Source organism: Bubalus kerabau, chromosome 10 (genome assembly GCF_029407905.1).
Source record: "Bubalus kerabau isolate K-KA32 ecotype Philippines breed swamp buffalo chromosome 10, PCC_UOA_SB_1v2, whole genome shotgun sequence".
In the NCBI taxonomy this organism is placed as follows: Eukaryota; Metazoa; Chordata; class Mammalia; order Artiodactyla; family Bovidae; genus Bubalus; species Bubalus kerabau.
This window is the reverse complement of record NC_073633.1, coordinates 11,786,361-11,804,546: the sequence shown is the minus strand read 5'-3', so window position 1 is coordinate 11,804,546 and position 18,186 is coordinate 11,786,361. Positions and strand designations below refer to the sequence as shown.

General features: G+C 43.7%; 1 protein-coding gene across 5 annotated transcripts in view; it reads right to left on the bottom strand.

Moving 5' to 3' along the window:
- The window catches only part of SV2C (synaptic vesicle glycoprotein 2C), a 215,787-nt gene that overhangs the window by 107,040 nt on the left and 90,561 nt on the right, over window positions 1-18,186 (bottom strand). For 4 of the 5 annotated variants that reach the window (XM_055536601.1, XM_055536604.1, XM_055536603.1 and 1 more), the window contains exon 3: window positions 5,670-5,850. The exons of the other annotated variant lie outside the window; for it this stretch is intronic. In XM_055536601.1, coding sequence (XP_055392576.1) covers window positions 5,670-5,850 — 181 coding nt within the window. The remainder of the gene's footprint in view (window positions 1-5,669; window positions 5,851-18,186) is intronic. 5 annotated transcript variants of the gene reach the window in all.

Genomic DNA, 18,186 nt, shown 5'->3' with positions numbered 1-18,186 from the left:
CAGACACTGAAATTTCATTTTAATTTCTGTTGCTGGTGTAGTTTTCTCCTGACCTTTACGCTTAGCAGTGCCAGGCCTTCAGCAAGACGCTCCCAAGTTTGACATTGCCCGGCATCTGAAGCATTCCCATTCTCATAATTAATGGTGACTGGAAACAAATAATTTAATTCTGGGCAAATGAAAATGAATCAATGGTGTCAACTCCATTTCCCATCTTTCTAATTTTCTGTAACAAAAGAGGAGAGGGAAATGTCTGTTCCCCGATGTGAGACTCACTTGGGAAACTGAGAGACAGATGAATAATTGCTGATGCCCTACTCCTCCTTCTCATAAAACACTGCTGTCCCTGGCAGGAAGAGTGTGCCTTGTGCTGAATAAACATGTAAAGTCATACAGAATTTGGCACCTGGACACATTTGTTTCTAAGAAAATACACTCATGACTTAGTGTGGTGAATAAAGAGGAAAGCACATCTATCACAAACCCAGCCTTCAGGCTCCTTTATATGCAGAGCAGGAATATAACACAGTCCTGCTAATGATGCCTCAGAAACAAAATAAGACAGGGCAAGAGGAAGCCTGGGGCACTTGCAATAAAATCAGCACAAGGCATCTTAACCTTGGATTCAGAATGCACAGCTGCCTGTTAACAGAGTAGCTAGTTCAGAAGGACTTCACTGCAACTTAAGTCCTGGCTGTGCCACTCCTGGTCCCATCACTGAACCTTAACCTGTGAAATGAGGGGTTTGGACTGTGACCCAGAAATTCGCTTCCTCCTCTGAAAGGCCCAGTGTGAGGACCTGGTGGACAGGTACCATACCAATGTGGAGATCCTACCAGTGCTCTGTCCATTCCAATTATGTATTCTGGAACTGGGAAGTGACCACAGGATGGATTCAGGGACCTCCTGGACTCACTGGGAGATGGATCTGAGATCAAACTCCATTGAACACCTGACCTCTGTAAGTCCTAACTCTGAGTGGTGAACCACAGTGACATTTTGGGTCCCCTGGAATTAATGTTAGTTCAGAGCCAGTGCCTAGTAAGCTCTGAAAAGTTGATTATTTCCTTTTCTCTCATTCAGTTACCCTGGTAAAAGCTACAGGTCCTTTTGGGGAAGGCTCGGAGAAAGATGAACAGCGTAAACTTCCAGAAATGTACTAGAGTCTCCCCTTCATTCAAGGGGTTCTGGGTCTGTAAACTGGCTCAAGTCTGGAAATTGACTGAGGGCCATGCCTTTTTGTTTTTATGATGCAAGTTAAACTTTTGGTCATTTAATTGAGAACTCTTCCCCTTACACAGACCAAGTAAGACTTTATTAAGCTTCCTGTGATTAAGCAGCAAAGAGTGGACAGACCTATCCTGTCAATCTCTTGGAATTTACATGCTGGTGGAGGAAAGACATATAAGAAGCAAATATTTTGGTGCACTGATCAGTGCAACCAAAAAGACCAACCAGGGGTCTGTGGTGAGAGTCACTGGGAGGGGTGGTCTGAGGTTGTGAGTGCTGAGGGCCCAGGAAGAAGACCCCGTGAAGCTGAAAGGATGGTAAGAGTGATGCTTCTGGGAAATGCGTGGAGCGTTGCAGGGTCTGAGCACCAGAGTTCCACAACGGGAAAAAAGTGCCAACATTCTGAAATTTTCCTTCCTTGTTCACCGAGTTCTCTTCAATTTAAAACCATATCAGACGTGGATAAGGGAGCTGCCTAGTACATAGAAATAACAAGATCTCCTATTTAAGGTCTCTAGGATCAAAGTCTTAATTCTTTGACTCAAGTTTTAACTAACAACGTTTAAATAAAAGGACTATGTCAAAACTTCAGCTGCTTATGTTTTCAGTGCGTAAGTGATGGACGTGAAGAGGGTTTGAACATTACACGCCTTTAAAACAAGAAGAGTCTTCATTCGGAAACTGGCTTTTCACTAACAGTTCTGTCACAGTTTTCTGTTCATCTATGAGCCTCCCACATCCCTTGCTGCTGCCCCACAAAGGACCCTGACTAGTTCTTAGCAGATAAAGAATGGGAGTGCTTTTGAACTGGGGTGCTGGAGAAGACTCTGGAGAGTCCCTTGGACAGCAAGGAGATCAAACCAGTCAATCCTAAAGGAGATCAACCCTGAACACTCATTGGAAGGACTAATGCTGAGGCTGAAGCTCCAATACTTTGGCCACCTGATACGAAGAACCGACTTGTTGGAAAAGACCTGATGCTGGGAAAGATTGAAGGCGGGAGGAGAAGGGGACAGCAGAGGACAAAATGGTTGGATGGCATCACCGACTCGATGGACATGAGTTTGAGCAAGCTCTGGGAGATGGTGAAGGACAGGGAGGCCTGGTGTGCTGCAGTCCATGGGGTCGCAAAGAGTCAGACTCGACTGAACAACAACGGGAGGGCTGTCTTGTACCTTCCCTCTCCAAGCAGACAGGAAGCATCTAGGGGCCAGGTCTCATCTACAACTGTGAAAGGTCCTCCATGGTTTCAGGAGAAGAGCAGGTGTGAGAGAGTTTTGTTTTTGAGTTGGAATGGAATTGGAGAACATAGAGACTCAGCTGAGCGTGTCCAGATGAACCCTCGCTGCCGAGACGACCCCTCTGTCATCAGGGCAGCTCTCCACATGTTAGGAGAAGGCAACAAGGAAACTCAGCCAAGGAAGAGAGACCGATTTCCTCACTTCCATTAACAGCTGCGTTTCTCAGGTCCCCTCAGCTGCTGGATCCTACAAGGTCCTGAGTGTTTCGCTACCTGGGCCCAGGTGAGTAAGCTCACATGACTTCCCCGCAAGCCCCACTCCCAGCTGAGGGACTCTCCATCTATTCTGGAGAGCAGGGACGCTCCATTTTACTTTCCTGTTTTCTTCCAAGTCTTTGCCCATGATTAGTCTTTTCTGTTTCCCTCTTGCAATCAAAGTCAGAAAGAAGCATCTTTTCCCCTCTCCGTCGGCTGTCACTCTTAGGCAAGATTCAACATGCAATCTCACTTGATCCTCATACTCAAAGGTAAGATGTAAAGCACTATTATCTCCCTTTCACAAAAGCAGCAGCAGGCTGGAGGGCCCACGGGACTTTCCCAAGGGCTCACAGTAAGGCCAGGGGTAGGGTGGACTTGAATTTCTGGACTCCCCATTCTGTGCCCACTTTGCAAAGGCATTCAGTGCATTAGTCTCTCGGAGCACAATTGATAGAGTGTAGCTGAATTAGCAATGCACAGCCTGTGCTTTGCCAGGTAAATTATCTTATTTAGAGGTCTGCAGCCCTGAGCTGCTGGTTGAAAAATGATGTGTCGGCAACAAAGAAGCAAACGATGTCATGAATATACCCAAGCTGTCTCTGTCTCTGTGCTGCCCTTGAATTAGCTTCTGGACAGTCCCTTAGTCTGGAGTATGCCACAGCCACCGGAATGGCCCCTTTCTCTGCAGTCAATGGAGTTGCCCATGTCTTCATCTAGACTGGCAATGAAAATTGCCATAATCATCCAAACCCAGCCAGGTACTTTTGAGTCTATGGATATTGTTGATATTTTCTGGATACTTTTGAGTCTATGGATATTGTTGATATTTTCTGGATAAGGTTGTGAATGGAAAGGACTGGAAAGTTCAGAACTTGGGTTGTTAGGCTTCTCCTGACAGGCTAGTGGTATTATGTACATAAAAGAAAAAGCAGGTGGAAGTTCTCCTGTGGCAAGAATGTCTTATCCTATGGACCCTGAGATGGTCCTTTAACAAGCAGCTTTAATCGCACCTGCTCTTCCTCCGTTATCTCAACTCACTCAGCATTGGTGTGGCTGCAGCCCCCTGAATTCATGACCCAGAAATCCTCCCCACAGATGACGTGTGCAGCCAGTCTCACACAGAGCCTTGAGCACCAAGCGTCCCCTCTGCTAAGGAAAAGCCCTCTTTCCCCATCGATACAAAGCAAATGATTGATTCTGATCATTTTTCTCCAAGGAAAAAATATTTTCACACTTTCCCAAACTTCCCAATCCTCCTGCTTTACTGCAGTGTCTTCACTCTAAGGAAAACTCCTGAGATTCCTGCAACTTAGTCACACATTTGCCAAGTGCCCCCTGTGTGAAGAATATGTCAAAGCAGGAGATGCAAGAGACATGGATTTGATCTCTGGGTCGGGAAGATCCCCTGGAGTAGGAAATGGCAACCCACTCCAGTCTCTTTGCCTGGAAAATTCCATGGACAGAGGAGCCTGGTGGGCTACAGTCCATGGGGTGGCAAAGAGTCGGACACGACTGAGCAACTGAGCATGCACACACCTCCTATGTGTAGAATGTAGCACAGATGAGGTTCCAGAAGATAAAAAAAGAACATCAGAAAAATCTGTGGATCCACCAGTCTCAATATGTGAACAAATCTTGTGGCAGAAAACAATATAAAAATGTAAGTGTTTTGAAAGAATTATGAAAGTGAACCATTAGTCTGCACGGGGAAACCTTTGTACTCTTAAAATAATCCACTTACATAGTGTTTCTCTTTGATGTCTTATATTCCGGCTAACCTTAGCTCTGATTTTAAAGTACTACTATATGTAATTAAGAGAGATGGGCTGCAGCTTTTTGACCTTCTCTTGGGGCAAAACCGGGCTTTGCTGTGTGGTGACCAACATCATCAACCACAACTGATCGGCTTCTCAAATTCATAACCCAGCACAGATTCCTGCCCTTTCCTCATTCATTTTTCTTTTATTTTATATTATTCCTATAGATTCATCTTATGCTAGACTCCCTCAGAAACAACATCTCTAATGAAAACAGAGTTCTTAAGTATGAATCAGAAATTTTATATTTACACTATTTTTTTTTTCCCTATTCAAGCAGAGTTTCTTGGACTCTCCTAATTGAGCTATTGGGTTTTCCTAAGCTGTGGATTTGCTTAGTCTAGTAATGAATGCTTCAAGTTCTTTAACAAAACCATTGGTTCTACTATGCCACTGCACTTGTCAATGGCACAGCTTCTGTTGACTCAACAGAAGCCAGGAGCTTGTGAAAAGAACCTGTTGCATGTCATGAAGCAGGCTTCCCACTTAGTTAAATATGCCATTGGTGGCTTAGTCGCTAAGTCATGTTGTGACTCATTGTGACCCCATGGACTGTAGCCTGCCAGCCTCCTCTGTGGAGGGGGTTGTCACTTCCTTCTCCAGGGGATCTTCCTGACCCAGGGATCAAACTCAGATCTCCTGCATTGCAGGCGGTCTCCTGCAGTTACCATGGATCAATTAAACAATATTTACTTGAGACCCTCTTGTCTTGGATTTAAGAACATTGTTGAATGGTTCAAACCTTTAATTAGTTCATAATAGGTAGGACTAAAGCTATTTCTGGCTTAAATTTTTAGAAGAAAAAAACATTCACTCATAAATGTGCACTGCCACAGATATAGCATTCCTTTGAAAAACAACACCCATTTCCTAGACATAAAGCACTAAAAGAATCAGCCACGGGAACACAGATGCGTATTCCCTTCTCTTCTGGATTTAAAGGTTGATAATTATATTTCTAAGAACCAGCATTATGGCTCCTAAGGCTGACACAAAGATGGGAAAGGAAATGCATTACGGGATAATTTTTTGGTAATGAGAGCCTCTAGAGTGGAAAACACGTACATTATGTCTTTATGTAGAATAAACACATTACTATAAAATCTGAAAGAGAAAAACCTTACCCGAATCCAGAAAGTAAGCGACAGAAGAGAAAGAAGCCATAACCTTGGACAAATGAAGACAGGAAGGCAAAGAATCCGTTGATAGACATGCAAATCAGAAGGGACTGCTTCCTTCCCACTTTGTCTGCCAGGCCTCCCCAGAAGAACGCCCCCACCATCATGCCGAGGTACACTATGCTGCCTGCAACACATAGAAAACAAAGAAACACGTCAGAGCGGGCAGGAATGAACTCGGAACAGCAAGCGAACAAGGGGCAGGAGACGTCCTAGAATTCTGCGTGGGAAAGCAGCTCCTTTACAAATAGATTCTGCAGGATCCATGAATCTGCTTTCAAGCTGGAAAACAAGCTCTGTAGGTTTCCTCAGGCTGCCATGGGTGATGGCAAGGGCAGAAGATGAGACGGTCACGTTCTCCCCAGCCTTGTGGGGAGGGGTACCCCTAGTGGGCAGGCATAAGGAGTCCCCATAGAGAACAATCCCGCAATTTGATTCACGGCTGTGTCACCTTTGGTCCAAATGCCCAGCTTACCACCACAGCAAGGCCGAGATGGGAGACTGAGTCAAGGGCTCCCAGGTCAAAATGGATCCTCTAGTCTGCTTCAAGCCTGCACTGCAGCAGATGACCTGGGCTACAGCCAGACTCCTAGGAAACTTCTAGAAGATTGCTAGGTTCTTTCTCTCTGGTTCTCCTGAAAAACTTGGCCCTTCCTTGAAAGGAAGGGATGTTAGGGAACGTTAAGTTTACAAGAGTTAATCTCAAAATGGTCTCTCCCAAATCCTGCTCAGAAAAGAAAAACTTTTTCTTGGCATTAGGAGCTTAAGCAGAAGGAAAATCGCTGCTTGTGGTCTGGGGTTGTTCAACTCACCATGGTTGGCTTTGCTTTCATAAAAGAAACAAATGGAAAAATCAAGAGTTAAATAGATGCGCCTCTTGGTATCACTGAGTAAACAGCTGAATTTTCCAATTCACTTGCTTCTTCTAAAAAACCAAGCCCTCATAAACTCTGTCCAGAGTTTTTCATAGGACGATATAATATTAGGTATGGCAAATGTTATTTTTCGGAAGGTTTCCAAAAGGGTATGCAAGGTCTAGGGGAAATGGCATAATTAATAACTGAGAGTTTTGGCTTTAAAAAAGCTGCCCACTACATTTTTTACTCAATTCTGCTTTTTTCCTTTGCTTCACCAAAGCATCATTTGACTAGTCCCTTCTCAAACAAGTGTTTAAGGTACCCAGCAGCATCTAGGTTACAAGCTGAGAAAAACTACCTTATTTATTGCTTTAGGTTAGTGAGGGAAATATCCTCCTTAAACATTCACATGAATTCATTTGCTAACAGTTAATAAATTAATGAGACCCAGAAGGAAAGCACTTGGCAAAGTCTGGTGACCCCACATCAATGACATGCAGACGCTGCTCTGCAGATAGACGAGTCTAGACAACTACAGGGAATGGCGAATGTTGGAGCAATTATACAGTAAGACACAACAGAAGCTGTTTTTATTTAGACTGGGGTGCTGAAAGGAGATGGGCGGTTACCCTTTGCCTGGGTAGGGACGGCCTACTTTTCTCTGTACTATGTGGCTGACCATAAAAAGACCATCCTCCTCAATAAAGAGGTTACTCATATCATGAGGCCCAATGCATGTCGAGAAGACAATTTAAAGAATGTATCAGCACAGGGATCTGCAGAGCAGATTTACTCAGGAAAATGAATATGGGGCATATGTCTTATTTACAGCCTAAGAGGCTTGAATCTGCCACTCATGCCTCTCAGAAGACTAATTAGTAAGCTAAGATGCTTGATGGACTTCCCAGGTGGTACTAGAACAAAAGAACCTGCTTGCCAATGCAGGAAACATAAGAGATGCAGGTTCAATCCCTGGGTTGGGAAGATCCCCTGGAGGAGGTCATGGCAACCCACTCCAGTATTCTTGCCTGGAGAATCCCATGGACAGAGGAGCCTGGCAGGCTGCAGTCCATAGGGTCGCAAAGAGTTGGACGTGACTAAAGTGACTTAGCATGCATGCACCCAAGCTGCTTGATAATAATGTCTGTCTTTAGAAATGCCTACAGGTCAGAAAGTGAGCTGCATCGACCAGGAGCAGCCCATGGCTGCTGCCATCTAAAGACTTGGGACTCTTTCTTGTAGCTCTGGCCCCAGGAACAAAAAATGGTCACTGGCACTTGTGGAACCCTTACCAGTTCTAAACTTTTGCATGAATTAACTTACATAATCCTCTCTACCACCCTTTGAGGTGAGTACTATGGGAACACCATTCATTGGTGGGAAGCTGACATACAGGGACATTAATGATCTATCCACAGAGAAGTGAGTGCTGCCTACATCCCAGTCTGTCTCTTTGTACAACGTGGTGATGATTCCTTTAACCCTCCTGGCTGCCCTCCTGGGAAAACATCCCAGTTTGTCCAGGTTCTTGGGTGGAGGTAACCTCTAAAATTGAAAGCGGTACCTCAAAAGTCTCAGAGGTGCCTTCTCCCTGGACGCCACCCTCACAGAATTAGAGCTAAGACTTGGGTAGTGGAAAATGACAGATGGGAGCTCGGGGGACACGCTGCTTCGTCCCACCCAAGTATGTGACCTGGGATGCACTGCTTACTCTCAGGTACTCCAGATGGGTACATCCCTGACCCTTGGTGGGGGAGGTAAGGGAGCTGATGCTGCCAACGGCTGGGTGGTGCTAGAGCAAAAAGGAAAATCCAAGTTCTTGCTACGAAGAGCAGTGCAGGCGTGCTAAGTCACTTTAGTCGTATTCAACTCTTTGCAACCCCATGAACTGTAGCCCTCCAGGCTCCTCTGTTCCAGGGATTCTCCAGGCAAGAATACTGGAGTGGGTTGCCATTTCCTCCTCCAGAGGAATCTTGAAGATCCAGGGATGGAACCTGCATCTCTTACGTCTCCAGCAATGGCAAGCAGGTTCTTTTCCACTAGTGCCTCCTGGGAAGTCCAAAATGAGTAGGCTCCTGCGGCATGCTCTGAAGGAGCTATAACCCCGTCACTTTTCCAGTGCAGGATGGATGATGGTCCTGCTGGGTGGGTCTCCATGTCCTGTCATCCCCTTCTGGGCCATCCCTTGCAGCTACATCTTCCCTAAACCAGGTTAGAGCGTTACAGAGTGATGATTCTAGCATTTTCAGGGCTTATAACTGGTTGCTACATTCCTCCACTCAGCAGGAGTGCAAGGACTCAGCCCCACCTGGGAGCTTTTTAAACCTCAGGGGTAGTAACGGCTAAGAGCTCATTCCTGCGAGGGAGACGGCTTAGTGACTTGACAAGGGACAGGAAATCCGCATTTATTATTAGCACCCTGTACTTAAGCCCCTTGCAAATAAAATTTAAAGATAATACTTATGAGAGATTTTAATACATAAAAAAGAAAAATAGCCTATTTTTCAATTCCCCCAGATATCTATCTATCTATCTATATATATATATTTTTAACTCAAATATGCCCCCATGGCCAATAATTCAAACCACACAGAAAAGTATAAAATGAAAATAAAAGTCTTCTTCTCCCTAATCCTTGATCCTCTTCCCAAAGGTAACTGTTAGCAATTTTTTTTCCAATTCTTCCAGAAAGCTCATACATATAAATATACAAAATGGATATCCTGTAGGAACTGCTTGTTAAATATAGGTTTTCTTCCCCCACCCCGCCCCTGTGCAGCATTTATCATATCTAGTCTTCCTTAAAAATCTTTCAGATTTTTAAGCTTAAGCAAACCAGAAATAAATCTCTGTCAGGATTTTAATTACTTTTCAAAATACATTTCATGTATTTCAGAAGAGCATTCCCTATCAGCTAGTAGGGGAAAAACAAACAGTTATTTCTCCATCTCTATTATTTCTATGCCTAAAATAAATACACCCAATTTCCCTAAATGAGAGGCTATTAAATCCAGTTTTAAAGAATTTACAGAGCATACCCACTATGTATGACTTTTCCTGAAGGCTAGAAATACATGGATTTATAAGTCATGATCCTTGACCTTAGGGAAGGAAAACTTGGCAAATCTTCCTCTGATGCCTACTCTAAGCCAGGAGAGAAAGGAGACAGTTTCACATCCATTATTCCATAGAACCCCCCGACAGCCCACTGCCCAGGGCCAGTACAGAGAGGGGCACCCGGAGCAGGACCTTCCATGGCCTCCTGGGGACACAGGGCCAGACAGAAAGTGCCCTCAGGAACTGGGCTGGAGGCCCTGAACTCGCGTTTACTCCATCGAGATGGCTTACTGCTAAGCTGCTAAGTTGCTTCAGTCGTGTCCGACTCTGTGCAACCCCAGAGATGGCAGCCCACCAGGCTCCCCCGTCCCTGGGATTCTCCAGGCAAGAACACTGGAGTGGGTTGCTATTTCCTTCTCGAGATGGCTTAAGGCGCTTGTAATTCAGGGAGGGAGACCCATCACCCAGTGAGCCCCGCTGTGAGGCCTGTGTTCTGGTGGAGGGGTGACTGGGGCAGAGGGGCGGGAGGTGGCCACTAATTCTGACTGTGGCCTCTGAAAAGGTTTTGCTGAGAACGGAACATCTGAGAGGACTCTGAAGGACAAGAACAATTTCAACATAGTATTAAATTCCTCCAACATGTGACAGGTTTAGAGAGAAAAAAAATAGCATCTCAATCTGACTCTGACTAAAAATATGTTTCAGATCCAAACATAATAATAATCTTTGGTGTCTACAGTGGATTAATACTGGTAATTAGACCAATTGTAGCTAGACTTCCGTTGGGCACGCTACGGACAGGATGACGCCTACCCAACAGTTTATTCCAGACCAACAGCACAACTAGGAGAGTCATGTTTCGATCATGTGATCTAATTAAAGCCGAAGCCTCTGAATATTAGCGAAGGCACACACTTGAGGGGAGAGATGTGAATAAGAGTGGAAAGGCTCTGGCTGGCTGCCTTGTTTTCATGACTCCATTTGTCTTCACCGTGTTGAGACAGGGAGTCCTTGAAAATTGAGAGGCGGGATACGCTCTTAACATGGACCAGCCTTCTCTGGTCACCACTTCTCATGAGGCTACTGACAGAATTTAAAAGTATTTTAGTCCATTTTACAGGGGGGGAACAGGTTGAGAGAGGCCAGCAGTTGAATTCAGGTCTTCCAGATCCTCGTTCCCCAGAGTATGATCTCTGGGTCAACAGCACTGGAACCCCGGGGTCGGGGGGCAGGCGGAACTTGCTAGAAATGCAGACTTTAAGGCTCCACTCTGGACCTACAGACTCAGGATCTGCATCTGACCAAGGTTCCCACATGATCTGTGTGCGCTTTAGAATCTGAAAGCACTTTTTAGGCTGCTGTGCTTTCCATTGAAACATATAACCTAACTTTTTTTAACTTAAAGTTTGTATTTCTCTAATACATATTTGAGCAGGAAAGATGCAGACCCCAGAATATTTAATTCCAAAGACACAGAACAAGCAAGATCTTCTTGCATGAGTTGGAGATGTCCAAAGGGTGAGCAGAAAGTCTGCCTCTCCTAGGACCTGCTTTCTTTATAGAAGCTAGAAGCAGACCAGCAATGTAGAGAGAGGCCAGGCTGCAATTCTCAGATCCTTTCCTGAATCTAATGAAGACTTTCATTCAGCTGGGCTGACAGGAGGTTGAACTTGGCCTGAGAAATAAATATAATCTGAAACTCACTCTCCTCCCATCACAGTGGGGGCTCAGGACATCCTTGGCTGGCCAGCCTCTTGGTCCAGGTTTCTCAGAAGACAGAAAGAGGCCTCAAGCATCACCTCCCCATTAAGGGATTTTCTAACATGGGAGCTGATTCCACTTTATTTAATCATACCCTCATTTCCCCCAACAAATATCACATTTCCATTTCTGTCTCTTTGCTAAGCTGCTTTTGATTCTTTCTGACAATCCCTAAGGGGCACACATCTTTTCCCCCAGCACCATTTAAACCACATTTAAATGAAACAGAACAATTTTAAGAAATGGAATAGAGTAGTTTTTCTCTTAATAATTTTAGCCATTAGTTTAAAAAAAATTATTTTAAGCACTTCCGTTATCTATGGCTAATGCCATACCCTATAATTCATTCCACCATTTATTTATAGATTGATTTTCAATAAAAAAAAAACATTTTGTGATAGTGTTCTGAATTCAGTGATAAATAATCTCCATGGGGCAATGCTCACACTCACCTTTTATAAGTGGATTTTCTTAGGTTAAAACAAAATTATAAGTCAAAGTAAAACAAAAACAAATCTTTAAGAATAACAATGACAGTTCTAGAGATAGTTATTAAAATGAATAATATAACATCACTCATCATATTCACAGGATTGAGGGAAAATGAGTTACTCCTTAAATTATTCTCATTATTTTTCAGATGTTACACAAGAGGCAGGTGCATTTATTGTCCCAAGGATAGGATTTTCTACTATCAATTTGTGTTATACCCATAGTAGACACCCACTTAGCCAATTCTTACTTAACCAACACAATGGAATAACAAACCCACCCACAACACACTGAGAATTATTTCCCATCTTCCTTCTTCTTCCAATAAATGCTTTAGGTTTACTGTTTTATACCCAACCTTTATGTGAGTTCTGCTCTTATTAGTTATGAATCCAATTAAACAGCAGTCACATAAATAATGAGATATGAGTGTGAAAGGAATGGGAGCTACTCCTATGAAACTAACTTAAGAAAGATATGGGGAAGATGGGGTGCAAAAGTAAATATTTATTTAATACACTTATTAAATAAATGTATTAAATAAACATCTTTATATTAAATATTTGTTAAAGAAATGTATTAAATTATACTAAATAAAATTTATTAAATAAATGTGAGCAATCCAACTCAGACTGAGAAAAATCATAAAGATGAAAGATTCTGTGCTTAGATAGATGCATATTAAGTTAAAACTGAAAATCAAACCCACCTGATGGCTATGGAGATACAGGAAAGACAAGGGAGTACTTCATTTCAAAGATACCTACTCAAAGGGTACCTTTGCTCCTGCGCCTGAAGATGGTTGAATGAATACAAGCCCATGTGTTAAAACAAAGTATTTAAGTCTCTATGTAGATCTGCATGTTTTCTTGCTTTACCAACTTTTCCATTAACTGACCAATTACCAGACTGGATTTAATTAGGTAGTGGGATGTCTACCTTGCCTCAGAGGACCCCTGAAGACAGGCTTTGTGCTTCAGGAAATCAGGTTTGCATAGCCACTGAAAGAGGCGACAATTACCCACGCTGTGGTTTATCGCATCACCAAAGGCAGCACTGAAAGAGCATCTCCTTAAGGGCAGTTCCAGAACTCACAACCTTCCTTTCCTTACTTTTATTGAACATTCCTTTTTTTTTCACTGTGTACTGGAAAAATCCCTGGAATGACAGTCAAGACCTTCAGGACTAGTTCCAGTCTCCCTAGAACTAGCTGTAAGCTGTTCGGCTAATCTTCAGCTTCCTACATGTCAAATGGTAGGTGGTGGTCAGCCCTGTAAAGCTGAACCAGGCTCTCTTCTGTCTGGGGGAGCAGGGGACGTCTCTCCCTTGCTGGTCTCTTATGCATCCTCCCCTTCCACCCACTGATGCAGGAGCTCTCACGGCTGCTGCCCTGTGCTCCTCCTCCAGGGCCCCCAGAATGGTGGGCTACGAGTGTGGCTGACCCTCAGCCAGACCACACCATAGCCCATCAAAGGCTGACACCAGGGACCACTGTGCCTCCCCCTGTGCCTTTGCTCCCACTCAATTCAAAGAAGGCTGCAACATCCTCAACTACAACTTGCTATTTCTGATTATTACTGGTTTCAAGTTCTGCTTTTGAATTAGAAATGATAACATAAAATCTCAAGTTCAGTACTTATTCTATTGGATTCTTCCATTGGATGTGCTGAGAAGTGGACCCATTATTAATGCAATGGGGGGCTGAAATGAGGGAAGCAGAAAAACTGTTTTTGTTGCTGTTTAACCAAATGCAATACTCATCTTTCAGTTCAGTTCAGTTCAGTTCAGTTGCTCAGTTGTGTCCAACTCTTTGAGACCCCATGAATTGCAGCACACCAGGGCCTCCCTGTCCATCACCGACTCCCGGAGTTCACTCAGACTCACGTCCATCGAGTCAGTGATGCCATCCAGCCATCTCATCCTCTGTCGTCCCCTTCTCCTCCTGCCCCCAATCCCTCCCAGCATCAGAATATTTTCCAATGAGTCAACTCTTCGCATGAGGTGGCCAAGTACTGGAGTTTCAGCTTCAACATCATTCCTTCCAAAGAACACCCAGGACTGATCTCCTTTAGAATGGACTGGTTGGAATACTCATCTTTATCCCGCTACTATTTACCACTCTGAACTCTGGGTCAGGCAGCAAAGAGGGAAGAGCCCAGGCTCTTGAAACATAAGGACTAGATCTGAATTTTTGCTGTACCCTTTACTAGATATTTGGTCCTGGGTAAGTTTCTTTCTTTCTTTGTATCTCAATTTTCCCCTCTGTATAATGGAATTAATAACAATACCTCCCCACACGCTGTTTTTGAGAGATTAAATGGGTTAAAGCACTAAGAACTATGTGAAACACAGCTGTTCAGTAAAAAACAACAACTAATATAACTCTTGGTCTGAGGAAGACAGCAAAAGGGGAGAATAAAATGGTGATGGAAAAGAGACAAGAGGAAAAAGGGGAGGGGCCCTGGGGTGATGTAGAAAGTAAAATTACAGATCGGGGCCTCCCTCAGCTCATGTTCTGAATAGAAGCCGGCTGAAACAGCTCTGGAAATGTGAGCTAATTTTTTCAAAGATTTATTCTTCTGCATCTTGAGATTATTTAAATAAATAATCAATAGTCTTCTAAATCCAACCCCTGACTTTTCCCAATCACTGCTATTTTTAGTAGCCACAGGTAAGGACCATTGGCGCATTCAAATGCATCTGTGGATTTTCGGAAAATCAAATAAAAGTAAAGGAAGTAATAATATCAAAGGCATATAGACAAATAAAAAACTCTTTCCAATTTGCAATAGAGAAACATTTGCAACAAAAGTCAGCTCACCTTTGCCAGAAAGAACTGTAAATATCAGATGCAGACTACAGTGCATCTCTGACTTTTACATTTGGAAAGTCTGACATTTAAGCCCATTGGTCCAGGCAGACTGATGTAGCTGCTTGTATAGGCAGGTAATTCCACATCAAGCATTATTACCACTTATTACTTAAGTCCACCTGGGCACTAAACAGCCTCTGAAGGCCCAAAGACACTGCCACTGAATTCAGAGAGCCAAATGCAGAAGGGGAGTCTCGACATGGAAGACCAACTTACTTTCTAATATTTTTCCTCAAATGGCCAGGATAGAGCATCAGGATAGAGCATGTCCACTGGATAGGGAAAGAGGTATTTAAATAATTTTGCATGGAAAAAATCATTTGCATATATGGCTCTGCAGAAAAAAGGACAACAACAGCCCCCTTGGTATTCAAAGCAATAAAGAAACAGGTCTCGGGGGTTAACCTGTGGTGCATCACGAATATCACACATCAGTTTCACACCAGTGGGATCCCTGTTGGGCTTTCCTGGTGGCTCAGTGATAAAGAACCTGCCTGCCAATAGCAGGTTTGATTCCTGGTCTGGGAAGATCCCCTGGAGAAGGAAATGGCAACCCTCTCCAGTATTCTTGCCTGGACAATCCCATGGACAGACGAGCCTGACAGTCCACAGGGTCGCAAAGAGTTGGACACGACTTGGTGACAACAACAACGGGATCCCTATCTGCACAGACGTCTCCACTCCTGGGCCTGTGCTGAGGGAGCAAGGTGGTGACTGAGTCCTTCATGGATCACTAGGCCAACCGATGGAGCAGAGGATCATTGATCCACAGCTCTTAGTTGAGCTCCTGTGAAAAGCCAGACATCCTTCAGGGTATGAGGGAAGGGGAGGGTGGAGGACAGGGCTGCTAGGCCCCCCTCTCGGGAGCTCAACTCACAGCCTCATGCAGTGGTTCCAGATCGTGGCTGCACATTAGATTATCTGGGTGATTTAAGGGAAAGAACACTGATGCCTGGGCCACACCCGGAGATTCTGGTTCTGGGATAGAACTGAGGCAACTGTACTTTTAAAACAACTTTCCAAACTATTCTAATATAAAGCCTGGGCTTTGAATCTTTGGCTTCCTGGGAATTGAAAAATCTGAAAAAAATTACCATTAAATGAAACACATGCTATAATTAAGGTGAGAACACTCTGCTTAAGGGGGAAAAAGAAGGAGAGACTTAATTCCAGGGACTCTGGAAAACTCTGCATAGGAAGTCATGGTGGATCATGCTAAGTTCTGAACAATGAATAAAAATTCTCCAAGTAAGAGAGGAGAGTCCCAGGGAAGGGAGGAAGATGAGTGCAAAGATGTGTCACGGCACCACAGACAAAAGTGCCTCTAAGTGGTTCAGGATGGACAGACTGCAGAGTTCACGCACAAGGGTGGCAGTGGTGAGAGATGGGGCCGGAAAGCAGGTTGAAGGCCATGCAAAAAACGAAAAAACAGACTGGACATCATCCATGCTGAAAAGATCATTTCAATAGCCCTAGAGAGCATAAACTACCGGGTGGGGTGGGGGGCGGTGGGGGGAGATAGAGGGGTGGGGGCGGGAGGGCAAGAGAAGGGAGAAGAAGGAAAAGTCCAGACCAGGGTGAGGCAATCAAGCTCTGATATGCCCTGAGCACAAACTTTAAGGAAGCACTCACCCTCGAGTGCTAACTCTGCATCTGCACAGCCCTGAGAGTGAGTGCTTCCTTAAATTTGTGCTCTAGACACCTTACTTTCCTTACCCTGGTCCCGGCCCTGGAAAGAAACCAGCTGTTGCAATATTACTGAGAGGTAGCCCAAGGAAGGAGTGAAGGTAGCCTGATCTAAGGCTGCGGCATGGCAGACTCAGAGAAGTGGGGTAAGGCTTGAGGTACTGTTAGTAGTCAGAGCCCACAGTTCTTGGAATTTGAGGGGTGAGGCAAGGAAGAGTGGGAGCTGACACTGAGGAGTTTGCCTTGGGATGAGTCACAATGAAATGAATGAAGAAGAGGGATCCAAGAGGGGGGCAGGCCTGACAGAGCCTCACATGTTAAACACATGAGGAAGAACTTCGTGTCAGTAACTCTTACTATTTTATAGCAACAAGGCAGAACAGGGCAGGCAATACAGGTATCACAGCAAATCCATAAAGTAATGATCAATATAATTGATAATAGGATATATTAATACTTCATGAAGGAAGCAGGGCTTGAGTTGAGCTTCAGAATAACACCCAGGAAGAATGTGACTCAGAGGATGGGCAGAGTGGCATGTCCGCTTATGCTCAGATATACAACAGTGTGGGGGAAGGTCTGGAGTGGGAAACAGCATGAGTGGATCAGAAGGTGAGCAAAGTATCCAGCCTGGTTACAGTAGACAGGTTGGGCATGCGGAGAACTACAATTAAACTGGATAAGTAAGAGAAAATCCTTAAAAAGCAAGTCAAAGCAATTTTAATTAATAACATAGACAAATGCTTCCCTGGTGGCTCAGTGGTAAAGAATACATCTGACATTTTTCACAGAACTGGAACAAAAAAAAGGGTCTCACAATTCATATGGAAACACAAAAGGCTGTGAATAACCAAAGCAATGTTGAAAAAGAAGAATGGAACTGGAGGATTCAACCTTCTTGATTTCAGACTATCCTACAAAGCTACAGTCATCAAGACAGTATGGTACTGGCATAAAAACAGAAATATAAACCAATGAAACAAGGTAGAAAGCCCAGAGATAAACCCATGCATCTATGAGCACCTTATTTTTGATAAAGTAGGCAAGAATATACAATGGGGCAAAGACAGCCTCTTCAATAAGCACTGCTGGGATAACTGGGCAGCTACACATAAAAGAATGGAATTAGAACCCTTCCTAACACCATGCACAAAGATAAACTCAAAATGGATTAAAGACCTAAATGTAAGACAAGAAATTTAACTAAAACTCAGAGAAAAATATAGGCAGAATAAGCTATAACATAAATCATAGCAAGATCCTCTATGACCCACCTCCTAGGGTAATGGAAATAAAAACAAAAATAAATAAGTAGGACCTAATTAAACTTAAAAGTTTTTGCACAGCAAAGGGAAACTATAAACAAGGTGAAAAGACAACCCTCATGGTGGGAGAAAATCACAGTAAATGAAGCAACCGACAAAAGATTAATTTTCAAAATATATAAGCAGCTCATATAAGTCAATATCAGAAAAACTAACAACCCAATCAAAAAGTGGGAACAAGACCTAAACAGACATTTCTCCAAAGAAGACATACAAATGGCTAATAAACACATGAAAAGATGCTCAATATCGCTCATTATTAGAGAAATGCAAATCAAAAACTACAGTGAGGTATCACCTTGCAAAGGTCAGAATGGACATCATCAAAAAGTCTACAAACAATAAATGCTGGAAAGGGTGTAGAGAAAAGGGAATCTTCTTACACTGTTGGTGGGAATATATATTGATACAGC